The sequence below is a fragment of the Dermacentor andersoni genome, chromosome 10, assembly GCF_023375885.2.
Source record: "Dermacentor andersoni chromosome 10, qqDerAnde1_hic_scaffold, whole genome shotgun sequence".
NCBI lineage: Eukaryota > Metazoa > Arthropoda > Arachnida > Ixodida > Ixodidae > Dermacentor > Dermacentor andersoni.
In genome coordinates this window covers 19,733,289-19,753,206 of record NC_092823.1, presented here as the reverse complement: position 1 = coordinate 19,753,206, position 19,918 = coordinate 19,733,289, and the positions used below count along the sequence as shown (strand labels likewise).

Sequence of the window (19,918 nt, the reverse complement as noted above, 5' to 3'; positions counted from 1 at the left end):
TTGTTCTCTCACTACGTAATTAAGTACACCAGCCTAAGTGCCCTACAGCAAGTACGTCTCAGAGACATAGTAACCGCTCTAATAGTTGAACGAGCGAGCAAGCGAACCAAGATTAAACCAGCCAGCGAACGAGTGGCGACCACACATTTTTTGGGGGAAGTGTTCCCCCCGCCGCATCTTAGCCTTCACCCAATTGAAAGGTCGCGCGGATTAACACGTATGTCTCAAAGACCTATGATGCGAACGCACGTCGTGCCTCGGTTTCGGGAGAGCACGCACGTTTTTCATCGATGCGCCTTTGTAACTCAAATCCAACGGGCCACTGCCAATGTCGAACACGAATAACAGAAGCAAACAAGGCTATTCGCTTTAAAGAAGGCTAGTAAGTAGGCATAAAAGGTAGGCAGTTTATTTCCTAAGATGAGTTTCCGCGCTTGAGCATCAAATTTCGCCAAAATTCCTGTGCTGAATCTTAAAAAAGTTTCGTAGTCACGTTTTCTCACGCAGTCTGACGTGCCCACAAATTCAAGCCTTTTGGCGTACTAAACGATTAAGCGCACGAAATAAGACCACGTTGTGTTTATACAAACAACGCGCGCGTCACGTAGGAATTGTGTTAAAACGTGCAGATAAACGCCAATATGCTCCATGAACTGTGTCATAGCTGCTGCGTTATGATCAGCAGCGAATTATGCAAGCCTCGGCACAGACTATAAGAGACTCTCAAGTCACCTCGCATAGTCCTAGGGAGGATGTCGGTCCGACGTTCTCCCTCCGAATTCGACAAATCCATGTCTTTCTTCTTAACCCGTCGCGCTTACTGGACGGTATCGAAAAGAGCTCCTTGCCTTTGCTGAAACTATTTTTTGGCATCCGAAGGCACAGCACGTCACGGTGATGAAAAATGCTTGCCGAAAAACTTAGTTCAATGCGTTCGCAAACCAAAAGAACGTGGAAGAGTAAGGCCGCTACTATGTTCACCTCGACTGTCGGTAGACGCTGCTCAAGCGAAAATGGCGGTGGAGCGTGACTGTAAACAAATTAGGCAGGCGCCGTGGCTCACGTGATGCCATTAGCCCAATAGCGACGCGGCGTCGGCCAGGGCACGACGGAAGGAGGTAGCATTCTTCGAAGCGTGTCGCTATTTTACGAAGTTTGAGGGGCTTTACTTTGCGCCCGCTCTGTTGCATTGAGAGGCGCGCTCTTGCCGTGGCGTCACAGCCAACAGGAATTTAGGCTCCTACAAATGCCCGACGCCGGATTTTTTGCTCCATGAGCCGGATGACGCTTTCGCATCGAATACGCCCAGACAGATACAAAGGTCAACAATGGCTATCTTTTTCGACACCAAGCAAAGGCCGAAAATTACGAGCCATTCCAGTCTGTGAACGTGGATGGCCAGCGAAGCTCTTTAGCGTACGACACAGCGATGACACAGAATTTTCAAAATAAGTACGTACTGATTATGCCTAAGGGCATGCTTTCGAATTAAAAAAAAAAAAGTACGTACTGATTTAGCGCGATTTTTATAAGCATTCGCGTGGGCGATGGGACCGCCGCACCGAGGAGCCGGAGGAAAATAGACAGGCGTGACATTTCGATGGTACCGCTACACGGGAAGGACGGAAGGAAAGGAAAGCGCTTGGAACGCCGACAAAAGGAGGGCGGTGCGAACGTAGACACGGCCGACGCGGGTGAAATTGTAGCATCTGATCTTATCAGCTCACTATCAGATACGGGGTGTATTTGGACCCAAGACATTAACCTTAATGTTGCATGTTGGCTGAGCCCTTCAAGCCTGGTTCACTTCCGCAGCAGGTCGGCCCTGTATTGCACTGTCTTCGGGATCGGTCCGTGGTGTACGGTCGTCGGACACCGATCCGCTGGAAACTAGTCATATACAACTTCGCTGCAAAACTTTATTAATGCGATTACGCTAAGGGCCTCATGTCGCACAAGACTCGGCATCCCGCGTCGAGCTTTCACCGTCTTGCGAGCAAAGAATCATTCCCAACCACGCTTCGTGTAGCGCAAGGACGCTGCTGAACTAATTGAATTTCTCAAAGTAGAATGCTTGAGCAAAATTGTAAAGCACGACTTACACGCAACCTACAGGCACGAAAGCGTCGCATTGAAATTTGCATATACGAGAGAACCTAAGTCCGTTACGCTGAAACTCAAACCAAAACCCATTTTTCTGCATTTCTACCGTTCATAAAGCGGCGCACCCAATTCCTCGCAACATCATCCAGATGGCGCTCGCCTCCGCGCATCCGCTGCCGACGCTAGAGGCCGCATTCCTACCACAAAACTCGCCGTTATGCATAGTGTTCGCTGCCAGCGTTTCCCGGTAAACATTAGGGTTACATAAGCTGCAATTGCCGGGTAGCATGAAAAGCAGCCAACGTTCCTTAAATGCAATCGCGTTCCACTCAAAGGCGAAGCTTAAGCGTCCTCCAAATTTCTGAAATACATGACAACTTACATGTTTTTAAGAATAGCATCTGGCATACTGAAAACAGTTATGCAGATTGCGCGCACTGTAGGAATAGCTGATATGCAAAACATTTTTCAAGATTGTTGTCTAAACAGCACCATCTGGGGTGCTCTCAGGAGTTACCAAGTCTACCAACTTGTATTTGTAAGGCGTGTGGTTGTGTGTGCGCCACGAACATGTGTGGCGAACACAGCAAGACGACTACCACGACAATATCACGCCGATGGAATTGTGAACTGTTTTTTTTTCTACACCGGCTGAAAGAAATGTCACAGCGTCTTCCGTTATAATGTAGGCCTATTCCGTAGGTGGTATTTTCTCGCGCAGCGTCTGCGCAGCGTTTGATGCAACGCTGGAAAGGACTAGGAAGTATGGGCTGGCTGGATGGATGGAGGTTATGAGCGTCCCCTTTGGAACGGGGTGGTGGGTTGCGCCACCAAGCTCTTGCTATTATACTGCCTAATGTCCTGCCTAGGTTAAACAATAAAAAAACACAATGAACTCACACAACCAAATTTTCTGATCCCCTATTGCGAACTGTGCGTTTGTACGTCTCCGTTTTTTGTCGTTTCGCTACTTTTCTTCCACCAATCCCCCAATCGCCTCTTACTAATCCCTATTGCGGACATGTTTACTTTTCTACTGCTCTCGCTGAACGCAAGGGCTTCAAGGAGGCCAGTGGTGCCTAAATCGACCGCTGGGTTCACATTCCAATAAAACATGCTCCGTAGTTTCCCTAGCTTTACCGCCGCAAACACATGCTTCTTCTTCCTTCTTATATCTCGCTTTATAGGTGCGTATTCTAAGGCATCCCGATCTCGCTTCGAAAAGTAATGAGCTTCCCTTTGAGTTATCGTAAATTGTTTCTCAATTTTGTCTAGATACTCAAGAAAGAGGGGCCCTCTATAGGCCACTCGAAGCATCAGCCGCCGTGAGAAAGAAATCTGACAGGCTGTCACTTTTATGAATAATTTGTTGCTACGCAACTTGTCGCACGTGATGGACAGCATCAGCGCTCGCGATCACGGACAACCGTCAGCGGTCGCGGTCGCCATGGCGGATCACATTTATGATGTGTACGGGCGCGCGCATAACGACGTACTATAACGACTATAGCTATAACTACAGCTTTAAGGACGTACTTTCGCCACATATACACTCACTGTCTCCTCGGGTACGCCCATGGAGCCTAAAAGCAGTGAAGAAGAAACTAGCAATAGGCAAGAATCAGATGTATGCGTTAAGAGATAAAGCCGGCAATATCATTACTAATATGGATGAGATAGTTCATGTGGCTGAGGAGTTCTATAGAGATTTATACAGTACCAGTGGCACCCACGACGATAATGGAAGAGAGTATAGTCTAGAGGAATTTGAAATCCCACAAGTAACGCCGGAAGAAGTAAAGAAAGCATTGGGAGCTATCAAAGGGTGAGAGCAGCTGGGGAGGATCAGACAACAGCACACTTGTTGAAAGATGGTGGGCAGATTCTTCTAGAAAAACTGGCCACCCTGTATATGCAATGACTCATGACCTCGAGCGTACCGGAATCTTCGAAGAACGCTAACATAATCCTAATCCATAAGAAAGGGGACGCCAAGGACTTGAAAAATTATAGACCGATCAGCTTACTGTCCGTTGCCTACAAAGTATTTACTAAGGTAATCGCATATAGAATCAGGATCAACTTGGACCTCTGGCAACCAAAGGACCAGGCAGGATTCCGTAAAGGCTACTCAACCATAGAGCATATAAACACTATCAATCAGGTGATAGAGAAATGTGCGGAATATAACCAACCCTTATATACAGCTTTCATTGATTACGAGAAAGCGTTTGATTCAGTCGAAACCTCAGCAGTCATGGAGGCATTACGGAATCAGGGTGTAGACGAGCCATATGTAAAAATACGCAAAAATGTCTATAGCGGCTACACAGCCACCGTAGTCCCCCATAAAGGAAGCAACAAAATCCCAATAAAGAAAGGCATCAGGCAGGGAGATACGATCTCTCCAATGCTATTCACAGAGTGTTTACAGGAGGTATTCAGAGACCTGAAATGGGAAGAATTCGCGATAATAGTTAATCGAGAGTACCTTAGTAACTTGCGATTAGCTGATGATATTGCCTTGTTTAGTAACTCAGGGGACCAATTGCAATGGATGCTCACTGACCTGGACAGGCGAAGCAGAAGGGTCGGTCTAAAAATTAATCTGCAGAAAACTAAAGTAATGTTTAACAGTCTCGGAAGAGAACAGCAGTTTACGATAGTTAGCGAGGCACTGGAAGTGGTAAGGAATACATCTACTTAGGGCAGGTAGTGACCGCGGATCCGGATCATGAGACTGAAATAATCAGAAGAAGAAGAACGGGCTGGGTGCGTTTGGCAGGCATTCTCAGATCATGAATAGCAGGTTGCCATTCTCCCTCAAGAGAAAAGTGTATAACAGCTGTGTGTTACCAGTACTCACGTACGGAGCAGAAACCTGGAGGCTTACGAAAAGGGTTCTGCTTAAATTGAGGACGACGCAACGAGCTATGGAAAGAAGAATGATGAGTTAACCGATGGTCATTAAGAGTTACGGACTGGATTCCAAGGGAAGGGAAGCGTAGCAGGGGGCGGCAGAAAGCTAGGTGGGCGGATGAGATTAAGTTTGCAAGGACAACATGGCCACAATTAGCACATGACCGGGGTAGGTGGAGAAGTGTGGGAGAGGCCTTTGCCCTGCAGTGGGCGTAAGCAGGCTGCTGCTGCTGCTGATGATAATTTGCGAATTGGCAACAAAACTGCCCAAGTTTCACAGAATACACGTCTCTCTTTCGTGTTATGACCGATTTGTCTGGAGGATAATGGAACGATATTTTTAGGCGAATACATTCCATTGGCTCTTCCGGCTGTTTTCGTCGTAGGTCGGTGGTTGGTGCGACGGTGGTCGGACTTGGGCGAGAGTAGGCGAGGAAAATTTCACCGACAATCGCGATTCTCCCTAATACGAATTTTGAGCGCAGCTGTTTAGGTGTTCGGAATTCGCGATACAGAGGGTGTCTTTTCAGGGTGCGGTATTATTTTTAAATTAGGAAAATGCAAATCACGGTTGCGTTAGCCTTACTATTCGAGTGTAGGGATTGACAGCTTATAGATACAGAGCAATTTCCGCACTTACGTGCGCAATTAACAAAGTTGCGGCAATTAACTTTCTAATTATCAACAATTGCTGGCTACAGCGAATGAGTACTTTGGGGCCCGTCCTCGACACTAGCTATATGAGCAATCAAATTTTGCTGAGAAAATCAACAAAAGAATTGAAACATTTGTAGCGCTCACGAAAAGGTCTAGGACAGCTTAAGTTTGCGTAATTAGTAGCTTGTCTCTTCCCTATTCTTCTTTATGTCGAATCTTGTCCGTGGATCACATAATTTATTTTTCGAGGTTGTGATGACGAATAAGCACCGCGTGGTATCGGGAGGCTTTCACATTAAGCGGTATTGAGTATATTGGTAGGAAAGATTTCACTTTTTAAATGTAATCTTCTATTGTAGTTGGTTTTAACATGTAAAATCTGTATTTCTTTCTAACAATGAAATGAAATAGCGACAGATAATACAAACTTGAGAATAGGATGATTTTAACACGCGTCTTTCGTTGCCATTTGGGAGGTCGTACTGTTGAAGCACTTAATGAAATGTATGGGAGCCGCTTATAGCATAATGTAAAAAACAGATAGATAAAACCAGGTTAGTTTCACAATATATGCACTTCAAATGACCACGAAAAAATCAAAATTCGCAGTTCCGACCGGAAGGCGAAGCACTGATTGCGATAGCAAATTAGTAGGTCGCTGTGCAAAGTAGTAGCCTTCTTGGCCGTGTAAATTTGTAAACATTCACTTACTAAATAAATGAACAATGATAGAATCTGTATGCGTGACTAAACGAGGACGCAGAAAGAAACAGACACACGGAGACAGCGCTGTCTTTCTCTATCTGCTTTTTTGTACGTCTTTGTTCAGTCGCGCTTACACATTCTATCGAGGATCTATCGTGAACCAACTAGCCCGTCAACGTGTTTTAACTAAATGAAATAGTACGCCATGTGACGCGCATGCGCGTAAACATGAACACATATCACTACATGACAGCGGAAACTGTCTGTGAAAACGCTGGAAATAGCAATCGCGGCGGCAACCACTAGCCAATTTATTTATTTATTTATTTATTTATACACATGCCTCACAGGCTCCAACTGGAGTATTGCGTGAGGGGGGTAAGAGAAACAACATATAGCGGAAACAGGAGCAAAAAACATAGCTAACAACAAATCAAAGAATAAAAGAAAAGCAGAAAATTGAATCGAAAGACGCCGAACAACATCGAGCAAACGAAGAACAGCAACACTCTGGAAGATCAGAAACGCGCATGGCTCATCGAACTGCTGCAAAGAACTGCAAACGCATGTCTATTTATAAACTGCTTGCAATGATAGAGAATGACAGTCAAGTCACATGGTACAAATGAAACGTGTGCGCATAACAACGGAATCAATTGTTTTAATGTTTCTCTGAACGTGTCCAGATTATTAATTTCAACAATGTGGCTTGGAAGATTGTTCCAAGCTGCTATTGCCAGAGGCAAAGCATACTTGTTAAATGCATTTGTGTGGCCAAAAACACGTGTGAAACTGTGTGTGTTATATAAGCGGCGAGGTGAGCGAAATGGGCGGGAAAGGGGTAATGTAGTTGCGTGTTGACTGTGAGTGATTTTGTGCAGTAAGCAAAGCAGAGCTATCGTCCTTCTAGATTCAAGAGATGGGAGTGATGGTGATTTCATTATAGCAGTTACGCTAGAATGCCTACTGTAATCTTTCGCGATGAAACGCGCAGCACGGTTTTGAACAGATTCGAGATAATTTATTAAATATTCCTGATGTGGCGACCAGATGGCGGAAGCGAATTCGAGCTGAGGACGAACAAAGGTTGTGCACGCTATTTCACGAGTGGCTGAAGGGGCTTCACGTAGGTTTCGTTTTAGGTAACCAAGTGTGCTAGATGCTTTTGCTGTAACATGTTTTATATGCGCCTTCCATGATAAGTTTGTTGTAGTATGAATACCGAGATATTTGTACAAGGGGGTGATAGTGACATCACTGTTATTAAGCGAGTAAGTGTAAAGAGAGTTAGTTTTCTTTCGGCTGACAGTCATTAATTTGCATTTTTCTGTATTTAGTGACATTTGCCATAGCGTGCACCAGTTTGTAATCTTATCTAGATCTTTTTGAAGAGCGATGTGGTCGTCGGGTGTCTTAATTTGGCGATAAACTACGCAGTCGTCAGCAGATAATCTGATTGCTGACGGTCAAAGGCTTCAAGGTAATTGATCACCGTGCATATATCGCTTCAACGCGTACGAAACGTCGAAAGCACAGTGCATGCGAAGATACCGGCACTACGCGCATTCTGCAAACATCGCAGATTGCTTTGAAGATGAGGCCCGCGCGGGCGCTCACTTCAGCCACGTCGCAGACCACTTTCAAGACACACAAACGCAAGCAACGCATCTCTACGGGGGTCCGCCAAAGGCGTCTACTACGGCGTTCACGATTCGCGGGGCCGACGCCGTAGTAGACGACGCGGTTGTCACCACTGTACGGAGCGGCGGGCGAGGAGGACATCGAGGTGCCGTAGCAGGCGTCGGACAAGAACGCCCCTCCTCCCTCGCCTCACTCCCCGCCTCGCGCACCAGAGTACGCAATCCGGCACGCATCCGGGCCGCGTTCCTCGCTCACGCACGCGAGAATGAACCGCGTTCACCGGCTCGCCCTCACAAGCTTTCACTCATACGGAAACTCACGGCGATGGCGACGCCGACGGAATTAATCCGGCTGGAGTGTCCATATAATAGCTATCGCAATAAAAAATACCAGTTGGTTGTTTTCAGCCTACTATGATGTTTTGACTGAGCAAAACATTCAATTTCTTTCTGTGAGGCATGCAATAATTGCTGTGGCATGTTATGTTATTGCAAAGTAACTCAGAAGAAATTAATAACACAACGCATATGATCAGTCATAGCATTTCATTGCACTTTCTTAAGTTATGCTTTTTCTAAATTTTCGGACACTAACAATATTGTCAAGTAGCAGTGACGGTGAGGAAAGCAGCAATGCTGGCAATGATCAAACTAGCGTTTTATTGAACGAACTTGGGCCCTCAAAAAAAGATGGCAGTCAGCTTTTGTACATCAGTCGTTGCGCTCCAGAGTAATCGCTGGGACCCGCGTGTCTTCCACAATGTTCTACCTTATTCGCCTCGCGCATACATGGATTCAGATTACACAAGGTTCGGTCACAGACAGCGGATGGAACCATCGATAACATTACAGAAACTTCCTATGCATGCAGGCTTGTTCTGCGCTATGCGATAAGATTTGTTAGGCGGTGAAACGTGTCGCTCCATAAAGATAACGAAGTACACGTGTCCATATTGTACAAAAGCTACTGCAGTGAAATGCTTTGAAAAACACGATTTTATACAATTATGACCAATCAATCAAACGTTTATTACAGTGTACAAAAATCGCTAGAGTGCCTTCATATCGTGGCGTTAAAAAGCAATATGCAAGCCAAAATGGATGGAGAGCACAAATGTGGTAGACAAAGCATGCGAGATACAAAGAAAACGAGGAAGCGTAAAAGGGATTTAATCATACAACGTCATTGTCTACATATATACAAAACACAAGAAATGGACTCTTAAATATGTCAATACACACACAATTCTTATTACATGTTTTGGAGTAAAGCTATATGTAGGACAATCTTTAATGCACCAAGGCCAGGCAAAGAATGCGGAATGATTCTTGATGTACCGTTGTGGCAACGAAAAATTGAATATGCCATAGACCACGTTATACAGGAACATGAGACCTGATTAATTAAGTATTGAATCTAGAAGTGCCAGTTAAGGTATATTTGAGAAGACTGAACTAGGATCGCCGGAATGGTAAAAGTTGCGCTTAAAGATAGATATAAATTTATTTTGGACGCGTTCAATGAGGTCAGAATTAGATTTGCACTTGCACTCCAGTCTACAGAGGCATACTCTACTATAGTGGAATGCGCACAGCAGAATACAATTTCGGGAAGAGAACAGGTGAGTGGAAATCATGCAATATACGACATACAATTCCAAAAGCTTGAAGGGCACGTTGTGCATATTCAAGGTGTGAAAAAAAGCTTTGTATTTGGTCGAATTATACACCAAGATCATTCAGTTCATTGACCCTAGGCGGTCGAGCATCCTGAAGGGTGTATGGTAACTGCCCTTGGCGTGTTTTCCACGTGTGAATTAATGCCCTAATCTTGCAAACATTTAAGAGTACCTTATAATTTCTGCACCAGTTAGAGAGTGCAAAAATCTATTTTTCGCGGTCAATGCAGTGGTGAACACTGTTGACGGCCTTAAATAGCTTGAATTCGTCGGCATACAAAGCCGTGTTGTTCAATTAATAAAATGTTCTTAGCGCTAACAGAAAGCAGGGAATGCAATAGGGTGTCTAACACTTTGGACGCAGCGCAGAAGATAGATAGACCGGCAGTTAGAAACTGCACGTCTAGCACCCAATTTGTGCATGGGCAATATACATGCTACCTTCCAAGTACTAGAAAACGTGCTTGACTTAAGTTATCTATTGAAGTTGCTTGTGAGAGCAGGGAACAAGTATGCTTTCATAAGTCTTAATTATTTGAGATTCCACTTGATCCGATTGATTGAAAACTTGCTTTCAGCGCATTTCTTGCATCTTCAGAACCAGACATCTACAGCAGCAGAAAAGATTAGGAATTTTCCATTGTTTATTGAGTTTTGACAAGTTTACAGAATGTGGAATCCATGGGAGAAATCACTAGGGGAACATCAAATTTTACAACATAAACTATTTCATGTTTTCAAAAGCTTGAAAAGCACTTCAGAACTATGCCTGCTGCATGAAATTGTGAAAAACAATGAAAGACATGAACCCACTACATACAACATACTGAAACTGAGTAAAACCATGTGACTGCCGGCCTTCCCGCACATTTTCTTAAAACATTCTGCACGGTATTCAAAACTTCAGCACAATTTTAATAATAAGTGTTTCATGATGTATGCGACACATCTTAAATATAATTACTTTTACCAGTGCTTCTGCTGTACAGAATTGTATACACAGCGTCTGAAAGGGTTAAACAGTGGAGAAGGGATACCATCAGCACCCCAGGAAAGGGTGATGAGTGATATTCATACACATAAACACAAGGTCTTTTTTGACTGATGGCGTTCTCATCGTGCCAGAATGAGAAGGAACGTTATTTGGAGCATCTTTTAGACCATGTTGGCACGTGGACTTGTTTATCTTTTTTCGGGTGAGCGCTTTTCACCGTCTAGCAAATGTTATCGCTGCACGTAGGACGCACTAGCATGTAGCGGAAGTGTCTCGATTGTTATCGATGATTCTGTTGTCACCGAAGCTTCTGTAATCTGATCTGCCAGTGAAGCACGTGGCTTTTATACACGAGTCATCGAAGGTTCCAGAGTAATCGGTGGTGCCCGCGTGTCCTCCAAAACAAAATTTTTATGCAATTCGCGTCGCACGTGAAATCAGATTACAGAAGCTTCGCTGACAACAGAATCATCGATAACATTCCAGAATCTCCCGCTAGATGCGGGCGGGTCCCGCGCTGAGCGCAACATGTGCTAGACGGTAAAAACGCTCACCCGAAAAAGATAAACAAGTCCACGTGTCAATGCCTCCCTATCAAAAATCATCGTCCCGATGCTACAAACAGGAGAGCGAAACTTAAAATGGCACTTAGTAAGGAAAACAACAAAGAAGCAAATTCCAAAGTAGCACACTCCAAAAAAAAAAAAAAAGACAACAAGTAAGTCCAAAGTTCCCAGCTATGCAATGTCCGAAAGTTCGTTAGGCGTTCTGAATGGTCCTTTAGATTCGTCAGCCAACACAACGTCTGATGGTCGCTGACTCCTTTGAGCGGCCTGCAATGTTGGTAAGGGCGGACTTTCGCTATAGGCCAAATGATGGCGAGGCATTCCTTTTCGGTCGTAGAACAATTGCCTTCAGCTTTTGACAGCGACCGGCTAGCGTAAGCTATCACCCCTTCAAGTCCGCCTTTCCTCTGGACTAGGACGGCACCGAGGCCTAGGCGACTGGCGTCAGTGTGGATTTCGGTGTCGGCGTCCTCTTCGATATGCGCGAGTACCTGTGGTGACTGCATGCGTCTTTTGAGTTCTTGAAATGCGTTGGCCGGCGGCTTTTCCCACTTGAACTCGACATCACATTTGGTTAGTTGTGTCAGCGGTTCAGCGATGGGTCAAAATAGGCGCACATGCCAAGGAATCTACGCACTGCCTTGTTGTCCACGGGCTGCTGGAACTTTGCGATGACAGCCATCCTCTGCGAGTTGGGGCGAACTCCAGATTTGCTGATGACATGGCCCAGCAACAGAAGCTCGTCGTAAGCGAAGTGGCACTTTTGCGGCTTCAGAGTGAGCCCTGATGACTTGATGGCCTCTAGTACTGTCGCAAGCCGCCGGAGGTGATCGTCCAAATTTCCGGCGGGGACGACGACGTCATCCAAGTAAACAAGACAGGTCTGCTACTACGATCCTGCTAAAACCGTGTCCATCACGCGCCTGAACGTTGCAGGCGCCGAGCACAGCCCAATTGGCATAACCTTGAATTCGTAGAGGCCGTCTGGCGTGACGAAGGCTGTCTTTTCGCGATCTCTCGCGTCGAGTTCTCGCGTCTCATCATCTGTCAGGTATTGCCATACCTTTAGGCTCTGTACCTTTCTTGAAGAAAAATTTCAGGAAAATTGAAGTATCTGACTCTGACTCTGGCTTCTATATGCCAGTAGCAAGACTTGAGGCCCATCGACGAGAAGTATTTAGCGCTGCAGAGCCAGTCCAATGCGTCGTGTGTCCGAAGGAGGGGTTATACGTCCTTCGTTGGGATCTTGTTAAGTCAACCATAATCGACGCAGAAAGGCAGTGCACTCGAGACAGCTCGCTACACTAAAAAAAAAAGGCTGATGCCTGTACGCTAGAGCGTCTGAGAGCCAGCCATATAGAGTAGAAATTTGCAGGGTGCGGAAGGCACCCCCACCCCCCCATGCGCGCACACACGTACCCACATTTTCTCAATCGCAGAGCACGGCACACAGAGACACAGCTGACGGGTGCACAATACGGAGGAGTGCGAGTTTGGTCCGGTCGCAAGGAAGGAGAGTCCGAATGGTCAGGGGGGTGGACAGAAACCTATGTATGCCAGATATGAACATGGAGTTGCGGTGTCACACTGTACAGGCGTGATGGGGCACAGTCAGTCCAGACCGTTTGTTCAGGCGTACTGAAAAAGAAACATGAGCGCCGTACAGAGAGCTGGCATGCATCCTGCAGAATAAACAAACTAATGCAATGTTGCATTGGTGTTGCAAGGTGTGCCACTTGGCGGCATTGCGGCGATCCTCGTACACTGGCATAGGGTTGAGACAACCAAAAAGACGGGAGTAGAGGGTGCTTGTTGTCCAATTCTCAACAAGCTAAAGTTTGTCAGCGAGGCGACTTTGGTAAGGAGATTATACTAATGAGCAGTACTCTAGCCGTGGCAGTATCATAGAGTTGTACAATCATCCAGAAACTACAGATTGTCCACAGGCAAAGCAGACACGGGACACAAACCCAAGAATGGGTCGAGCCTTAGAGCAACTGCATGTGACATGCGCGGAAGAGTAGAGAGAAGGGCCCGGACAGTCTTCATAGGGGTTCCTACGAGGAAGCAGGTTGGAAACACAGCAGTTTTGTTGTGACTTATACGCAAGGTAGCACTTTTGCAGTGCCAGTAAAAAGCTTTTATTGTAGGGCCAATCGGCTTAATGTTGCGGTGGAAATGTTAACTCATGAATCAAACACATTCTGTGTAGACACATTAGGAAATTGGTTTAGAGTTAATCTTTTTCCTGACTACAGTATATAGCATCGCAGCGAGAAACATTTTAGTGGAAGCTGAAGAAATATGGGCAGTTTAACTATAACGACGGCAAAAAGCACTGTTGCCACTTTGTTCCCTTCCCCGCAATGCACTCACTCCATCTGCTCTTTCCGTAAACAAAAGAAGAGATCGAAAGCCAGTAAGTTTTCTTTACTGTGTGTATGCTGCTTCTCAAGCAGGCATCGAAGCAATCCTGGTATACGCGGCTGCATGCATAGGTCTTCCATAATACAGGTCCTCCGATGCATTGCACACGGTACACATATTGCAAACAGATCATTTCTTTTTGTGATGCTCAATTATAAAGACACACTGACTCAAACATGACTGCGCTTTGTCATGTTTCCTTCAGTGCGTTTGCGTTCTTGAGTGCTGCACGATCGATACATCCCCAACTAGCCCATAAGGCGAATGCATTTGAAAAAGAGTGAGTGAAGGAGTACTGTGCAGTTTTACTGAAGTGGATTAACATGCCGAATAGAAGAGCGCACTGTCAGCTGAAACCGACACTATGGCTGATGATGTATTTCCGATTGTTTGGCTACTAGTGTCTTCCGCTTTCGCAAGCTATCTTTGCCGCTGGAAACAACGCAGAGCTCGCCCATCAAAATTGAGTCGCCTGAGACGACATGAAACACGCCATGGTTCACCAGCCGAAGTTACACAAGGTTCATTTACCAGATCACACAACACACGAAGTCAGAAGTCCCATATTGTAGGTCGCTGCAGCGCCATACGGATCTAAGAATTCATTTCCGCCGCCGGAGTTTCTTAGCTGGGCTCGCTCACTCGCCAGTTAGAAACTCGATAGACGTTCTAGGCCTACGCGTAATTTAAAGTACATCGGCGGAAGACGAGTGCTGATTATCCAGACTGCTGAGTGCAGAAGCATGTTTCCATTCGTTTCGATCCACGACAAAATATTCATACATGAAGTAAAGACGTTGCCGCAGTCATGATTTGGTTGGATGTTTTAGCAGACGATTGCCGATCTTCTACAGTCTGTTCATGTTATAGTTAAAAGAAATCCTCTTCAGTATGTGAACAGCGTCCGCCCGCACTAGTTTCTAGGAGCTTTTACATACGACAAAACCTTTGCACAGCTGTCCCTTTGTGCTTCAGGACGTGCTTCGTTGCATGCAATTGAAATAATCTTATCTTGTCATCTTTTTCTGAACCCACATTTAAACACAAAGTGTGATATATTTGTATAATTACTAGACTATAACCAGACTTTATGAGCAGCCATTTTGTTAGCGAGTGGTGTTTAAAGCAAAAATTGAATGCATGAGCTCCTCTGAAAGTGGCCTAAGTATGCGGAAGCAATGGGCCACTTACCTCCTCGCAGCCAGATGTAATTATCAACGCATCATCAATGGTCTGGTCAGCATAAGCACTTATCAATCCTCATCGGCCACAATCAACCTTGTCGGACAAGATCCGACATTTATCAACTCTTAATGGTTGTTAATTATCAACCTTATCAATCTCGATCCGAGCCTTACCAACCCTTATCCAACCTTACCGGAACGGATCCAATTCCAATCAGCCCTTATCAGCATTATCAGACTTTATCCGAGCCCTACCAACCTTTATTGGTCTTAATTAGCCTTATCAGACTTGATGCGACGTTATGGTGCTTATTAATCTTACCAGAATCGCTTCGGCCATTATGAGGACTTATCGCTCTTTAGCACCTTATCCATCCGCGTTGAATCATTACCAACCGTGATGAAACCCATATAACTCCTCATCACTTCTTACCATCTTTATCAACTCATTGAGTGCTGACCTGTCTGTGTTGCGCGGTGTGAAAGGCATGGGCGCTCAAAGGTTGGTGGCATTTGGGCAAGTGAAGGAAGGACCTAACAGGCGCATTCCGCGACCACCGAAACGTATTGGGGATGTGGCGTGTTTTCACGAAATGTTCGCAAAACCAGTTTTTCATTATGTCTACAATACCTCAACTAGGCTCTATGTGTTCTCCTAGAGAGGTTTTTTTTTATTCCGCAATCACTAAGTCTATGAGAAACATCTTCGTAGAAAATGTTCTCCTTTGACATTTGTTATGTACCGCTGGTACAACATATTCATATGGTATAGATATATCCACACTCTGCGAGCGTTGGTGTTCATCCCAGTGGGCAATGCACTCGGCCTTTGAATGTGGGGTCGTAAGTTCGAAGCTCACCACCACCAATATTTTCTTCCCTTAGAATTTATCTTGTTTTATCCATTACTTTCTTCACAGTGACTCGTCTTACTTTATATACGGACGGACGAATCGGTTTCCTCGTAGGGTAGGCATAGAAATGCTACGCATTAAAATAATCGCTTACTCTACGCTGAAAAAAACGGTGCAAGATTTCTGTAGGTTGTTACTGTGTAGTCATATGCCATCAGATGTAAACAGCGGCGAAGTGATAGCAAACATTAAATGCCAACTAGGCCAAGAAGCATTTCTTTTGGAACAAACTATCTGGGCTAATGTGATCTCATTTTCTTAAATTTCAGGTATGGGGTTCGGCGCCACAATCACATGCTTCTCGACGTACACACTCGTCTATTTTGACAAGTACCGGGCAACCGCTACAGCTGTTAAGTACGTGGCGTGGAGTGCCGCCGGACTCACTGGTCCATCCATCACGTCCCTCATCGCCGGTTATTACGGCCTGCACGGAGCTCTTCTCCTCAGCGGAGCGTTCATTATTCAATGCGCACCACTTTTACTCCTTCTCAGGCGTCCTCGTCCTTTTAATATTTCGCGCAAGGTACGTTGTGCTGCAAGTAACAACGACGCTGCAGCCAACACGACGAAGCCGCCTCCGACGCCTGAGTGCAGCACAATAACCGTGTCGTCCCAAAGTTTCGCAGAAGCGCCCGCGTCTCAACTGGAAGACACTAGACTGTGCGTTGGCTTGTCCAAGAAGAATGTGTCAGCACTGTTCCATACGCTAGATTTTTACATCCTGGTCGCTTTCTTGGTGTCTTTTGACTGGTCCACTTCGGTGCACAGCACAACGGCTGTGGACTACGGACAAGCAAAAGGCGCACCGCTTGAGGAGGCAAAGTTTATTTTGACTATCAGGTCTTTCGGTTATCTCGTGGGCCAGACAGTGGTGCCGTTTGCAGCGGACCGAATAGCGTTCAGCCGTGCACCGTTTACCGTAGCTGCCCTCGCCACGTCGTTTCTGACTTTTTTAGTACCATCTATGATGCAATCCTTCGAGTGGTTTGTTGGCCTAAACATGATCCTCGGTGTCTGTCAAGGTTATGTGTCATGCATGAGGACCGTACTGATATCAGAATACTTGGGTATACATCGTTTGCCGGTCGTGTCTGGCTTTGCGGGCGCCTTTCTTGTACCGATATCAATAAGCGGCCCAACGATTGTCGGTAAGTAAACGCAACTCTCTTTAGCTTTCTTTGTTATGAGCTGATTGTTTTAAGATTTTAACTGTACGCTACAAGAACAAGTCCCACCTATAGGTTCCAGGTGCTACATCTTTTGATATTGTACTCTATATTGTGAAGGACTTGACTTGCAGTAAGTGACCCTCCACGTATATGGCACCTTGCCAATTCTTTTCCTTTGGGTACTTCAGATTTTAACATTGACCTTTTTGTTTAACTATGCTACAAATGGTTAGATAACGGACAATAGGAATTGCACAATAACAAAGGAAGGTGACAGAAGGTAGAGCGGTCTGCCTATGATTACGTTGCGCACAAATTTGACAGCCCCTTATACGTGAAATTCAGAAACCAAGAGCTTAAATATTATATTTCGGCAAAAAATTTTAAAGGGAATGATGGCTTCAAGATCACGTCAACAGATCTATCTTTATCAGCACTTCTCTACAATACAGTGATTAAAATATTAGCCTCTTTACCTGAACTTACAGGCTTAATCAACTAATTTTGAATAGCTAAATATTGAACTGTGATAGCAACTGTTCTTTCTAGTGTTCGCTGCACTAACGGGTCGAGTGGCGAAGAGATATCTCCCATTATTTAAATACTTTTTTTAAAAGAGGTTTCCTCTGAAACATTACTTGGTACAGTCAGCGTAATGTCTATTTCCATTAGCAAAACATCAATGGCACCATTTACAATCTTTGATTGAAGCGCTACTGCATTCATTCTTCAATATTCATGTTAGTATTGATACATCAGATGAAGCATAGAAATAACCTTTATTTATAACTACTCACAGCGCCAACTACCCTGTGAGAAACGCATTTAGACGTCGTCATGACAGGGCTGGCGGGCAGGCAGGCGGCAGGCCCACAAACAATGAAATTGAAAGGAAATATAGTTGGGCTAAACGAACCACAGCTAGCCTTGAAGTGCTAATATTGGCAGTGGTTTCAGATATTATCAAATTTAGTGACGCTGCGCAAGTTTTTGGGCTCTTGACTTATGCATCGAAGCAATTTACGGAGCCGTCGTAGGTACTCATCTGCTTGCATAAGGGGATCTACTGTAGCTCCCGCTGCCCGCATGCGATTTGAGTAGACTCGCCCGCCGAGGTATACGTATTTGACATAGCGTAGCACAGATCCTATTAAAACCCACAGGTTCAAAACATGTTGGTTCATTAGGAGTTTAATGGCGTTTTCGACTGGACGATTCGGAGCAGGATTTCTTGCTCCATGGCAAGGAATCCGAATTTCACTGAGCGATCTGGAGCGGGTTCGCGCTTTCCGCTGGTCGTTTCAGATCAACTGGCTCCGCATCGGATCGCTCTCACTTGCTCCGCCATTAAGACGCGGATTCGGGCGGAAATAGTTCGCGTCACTTCAGTCTTCAAGCGACATGTTGTGCGTACCCGGTTGGTACGCACAACATGGTGTTTCGTGGCAAAATGGTGGTGTTCGGTGCTGCTGCAGAGCTCGCGTTTAGCGATGAGATCTCGGACGCGAGCGATTACGTGGTGACGCAGGTGCTGTGCGAAGCCTTCTATGCACGCTGTCCATGCAGAATCCATGCGAGCGCGACATGGGAATGACGGACTCTGTGACTGCCGCGGCCAAATTATGCACGGGGGATGGCGGCTTTGGTTGCCGTGTAAACGTACAGAGCGGAAGTCGGGCATGGTTTCCGGAACCGGTTTTTGTGTCACGTGTACGCAGACTTCCTGTGTGATCCCCCGCGGAGCGATTTTGTGCTCCGCTGGGCGATTCGGATTTCTGATACCCGAGCGCTCGCTCAAGGATTTCGGCGGCTGCTCCAGATCGACCAGTGAAAAATGCCTTAAGAGTCTTCCATGTGCCGCAAACAGAGTATACCGTGGACAGAAAAAATAAAGGAGTGCCGGTGCCACACCCGATAAAAGACGAAGTGACATAATTTCCTATTCCACTTGGGCGGATACGATATTGATGGCCCGCGGTTAGGTCCATAAAGTGATTTTGCCACTTCTGAGTCACAGCTCCGAGAAAATCCGAAATCCCCGTCTGTAACACTGCTGGCTAGGCTTTTCAGCAGAAACCGTGTGTCCAAGAACACATGGGCTCGCCTGACCCACAAGGAATCTTTCTTTTATATTCTGCCAGAATCTATATTACGACTTCTTGTGATACGCAAATATTTTTGCAACATTTTACATAAATCTCGTTGATCGAGCTCAGTCTGTATCATTAAGTGTGTGTTAGGGTGTGTGCTACGAGCGAATTACATTGGGGCACGCGGAGTAGCATACTTCTAAGATACAGGCGGGACGTGCGCTTCGCAGTTGTGTAATGGAGAAAAAGCAAAGCAAGGAATTTCGAAAATGGGGAATGGTGTATTTGCAAATTGTTGAGAAAGGATTGTCATATTGTACGCTGTATCAGTGCCGGTTTTAACTAGCTTCTCTCACATTTCAGGTTTCTTCCGGGACACCCTGGGATCCTACGACAACCTCTACGCCGTGCTTGGTGCCGTAAATCTCCTTGCTGCAGCGATGGTGTCTACACTCGTTTACCGTGGCTGTGCTCACCATAAATCCAAATGGAGGCTGTCCAACTGAAACGGACCACTGCGTTACATTGGCGAATCATAAAGTACTGACTATAGCTCCTGTTTTCGTGGGAACGCCATTGTTTATCGACAAATCTCAGTACTTTCCATCACTTGGAAATCACACTACATAGCTTCATACTTGAAAATGGACACAGTAGAAATCTTTCGCGATCACTTCATTCGTTCGTAGTTGCTACACAAATACATATTGTTACAAGGCAGACACCATCTTTGACCAACGCGCGCAGGTTCGTGCACCCTGCAAGACCACAACGACCCATTGGTGAAAGAACAAAGACGAAGAAATAATGGCACGTGCATCCGCCGCACCCACTCGCATCGTATGTGACCGTTGTGAGGGAGGACAAA

At 45.6% G+C, this 19,918-nt stretch overlaps 1 protein-coding gene across 1 annotated transcript in view; it reads left to right on the top strand.

Annotated features, from left to right (window-relative positions):
• Nucleotides 1–19,607, top strand: part of LOC126519145 (uncharacterized) — a 47,764-nt gene extending 28,157 nt beyond the window's left edge. Inside the window, exon 3 of the mRNA XM_055065212.2 lies at nucleotides 19,414–19,607. Coding sequence (XP_054921187.2) covers nucleotides 19,414–19,556 — 143 coding nt within the window. The 3' untranslated portion in view covers nucleotides 19,557–19,607. The remainder of the gene's footprint in view (nucleotides 1–19,413) is intronic.
• Nucleotides 19,608–19,918: the final 311 nt, after the last annotated feature.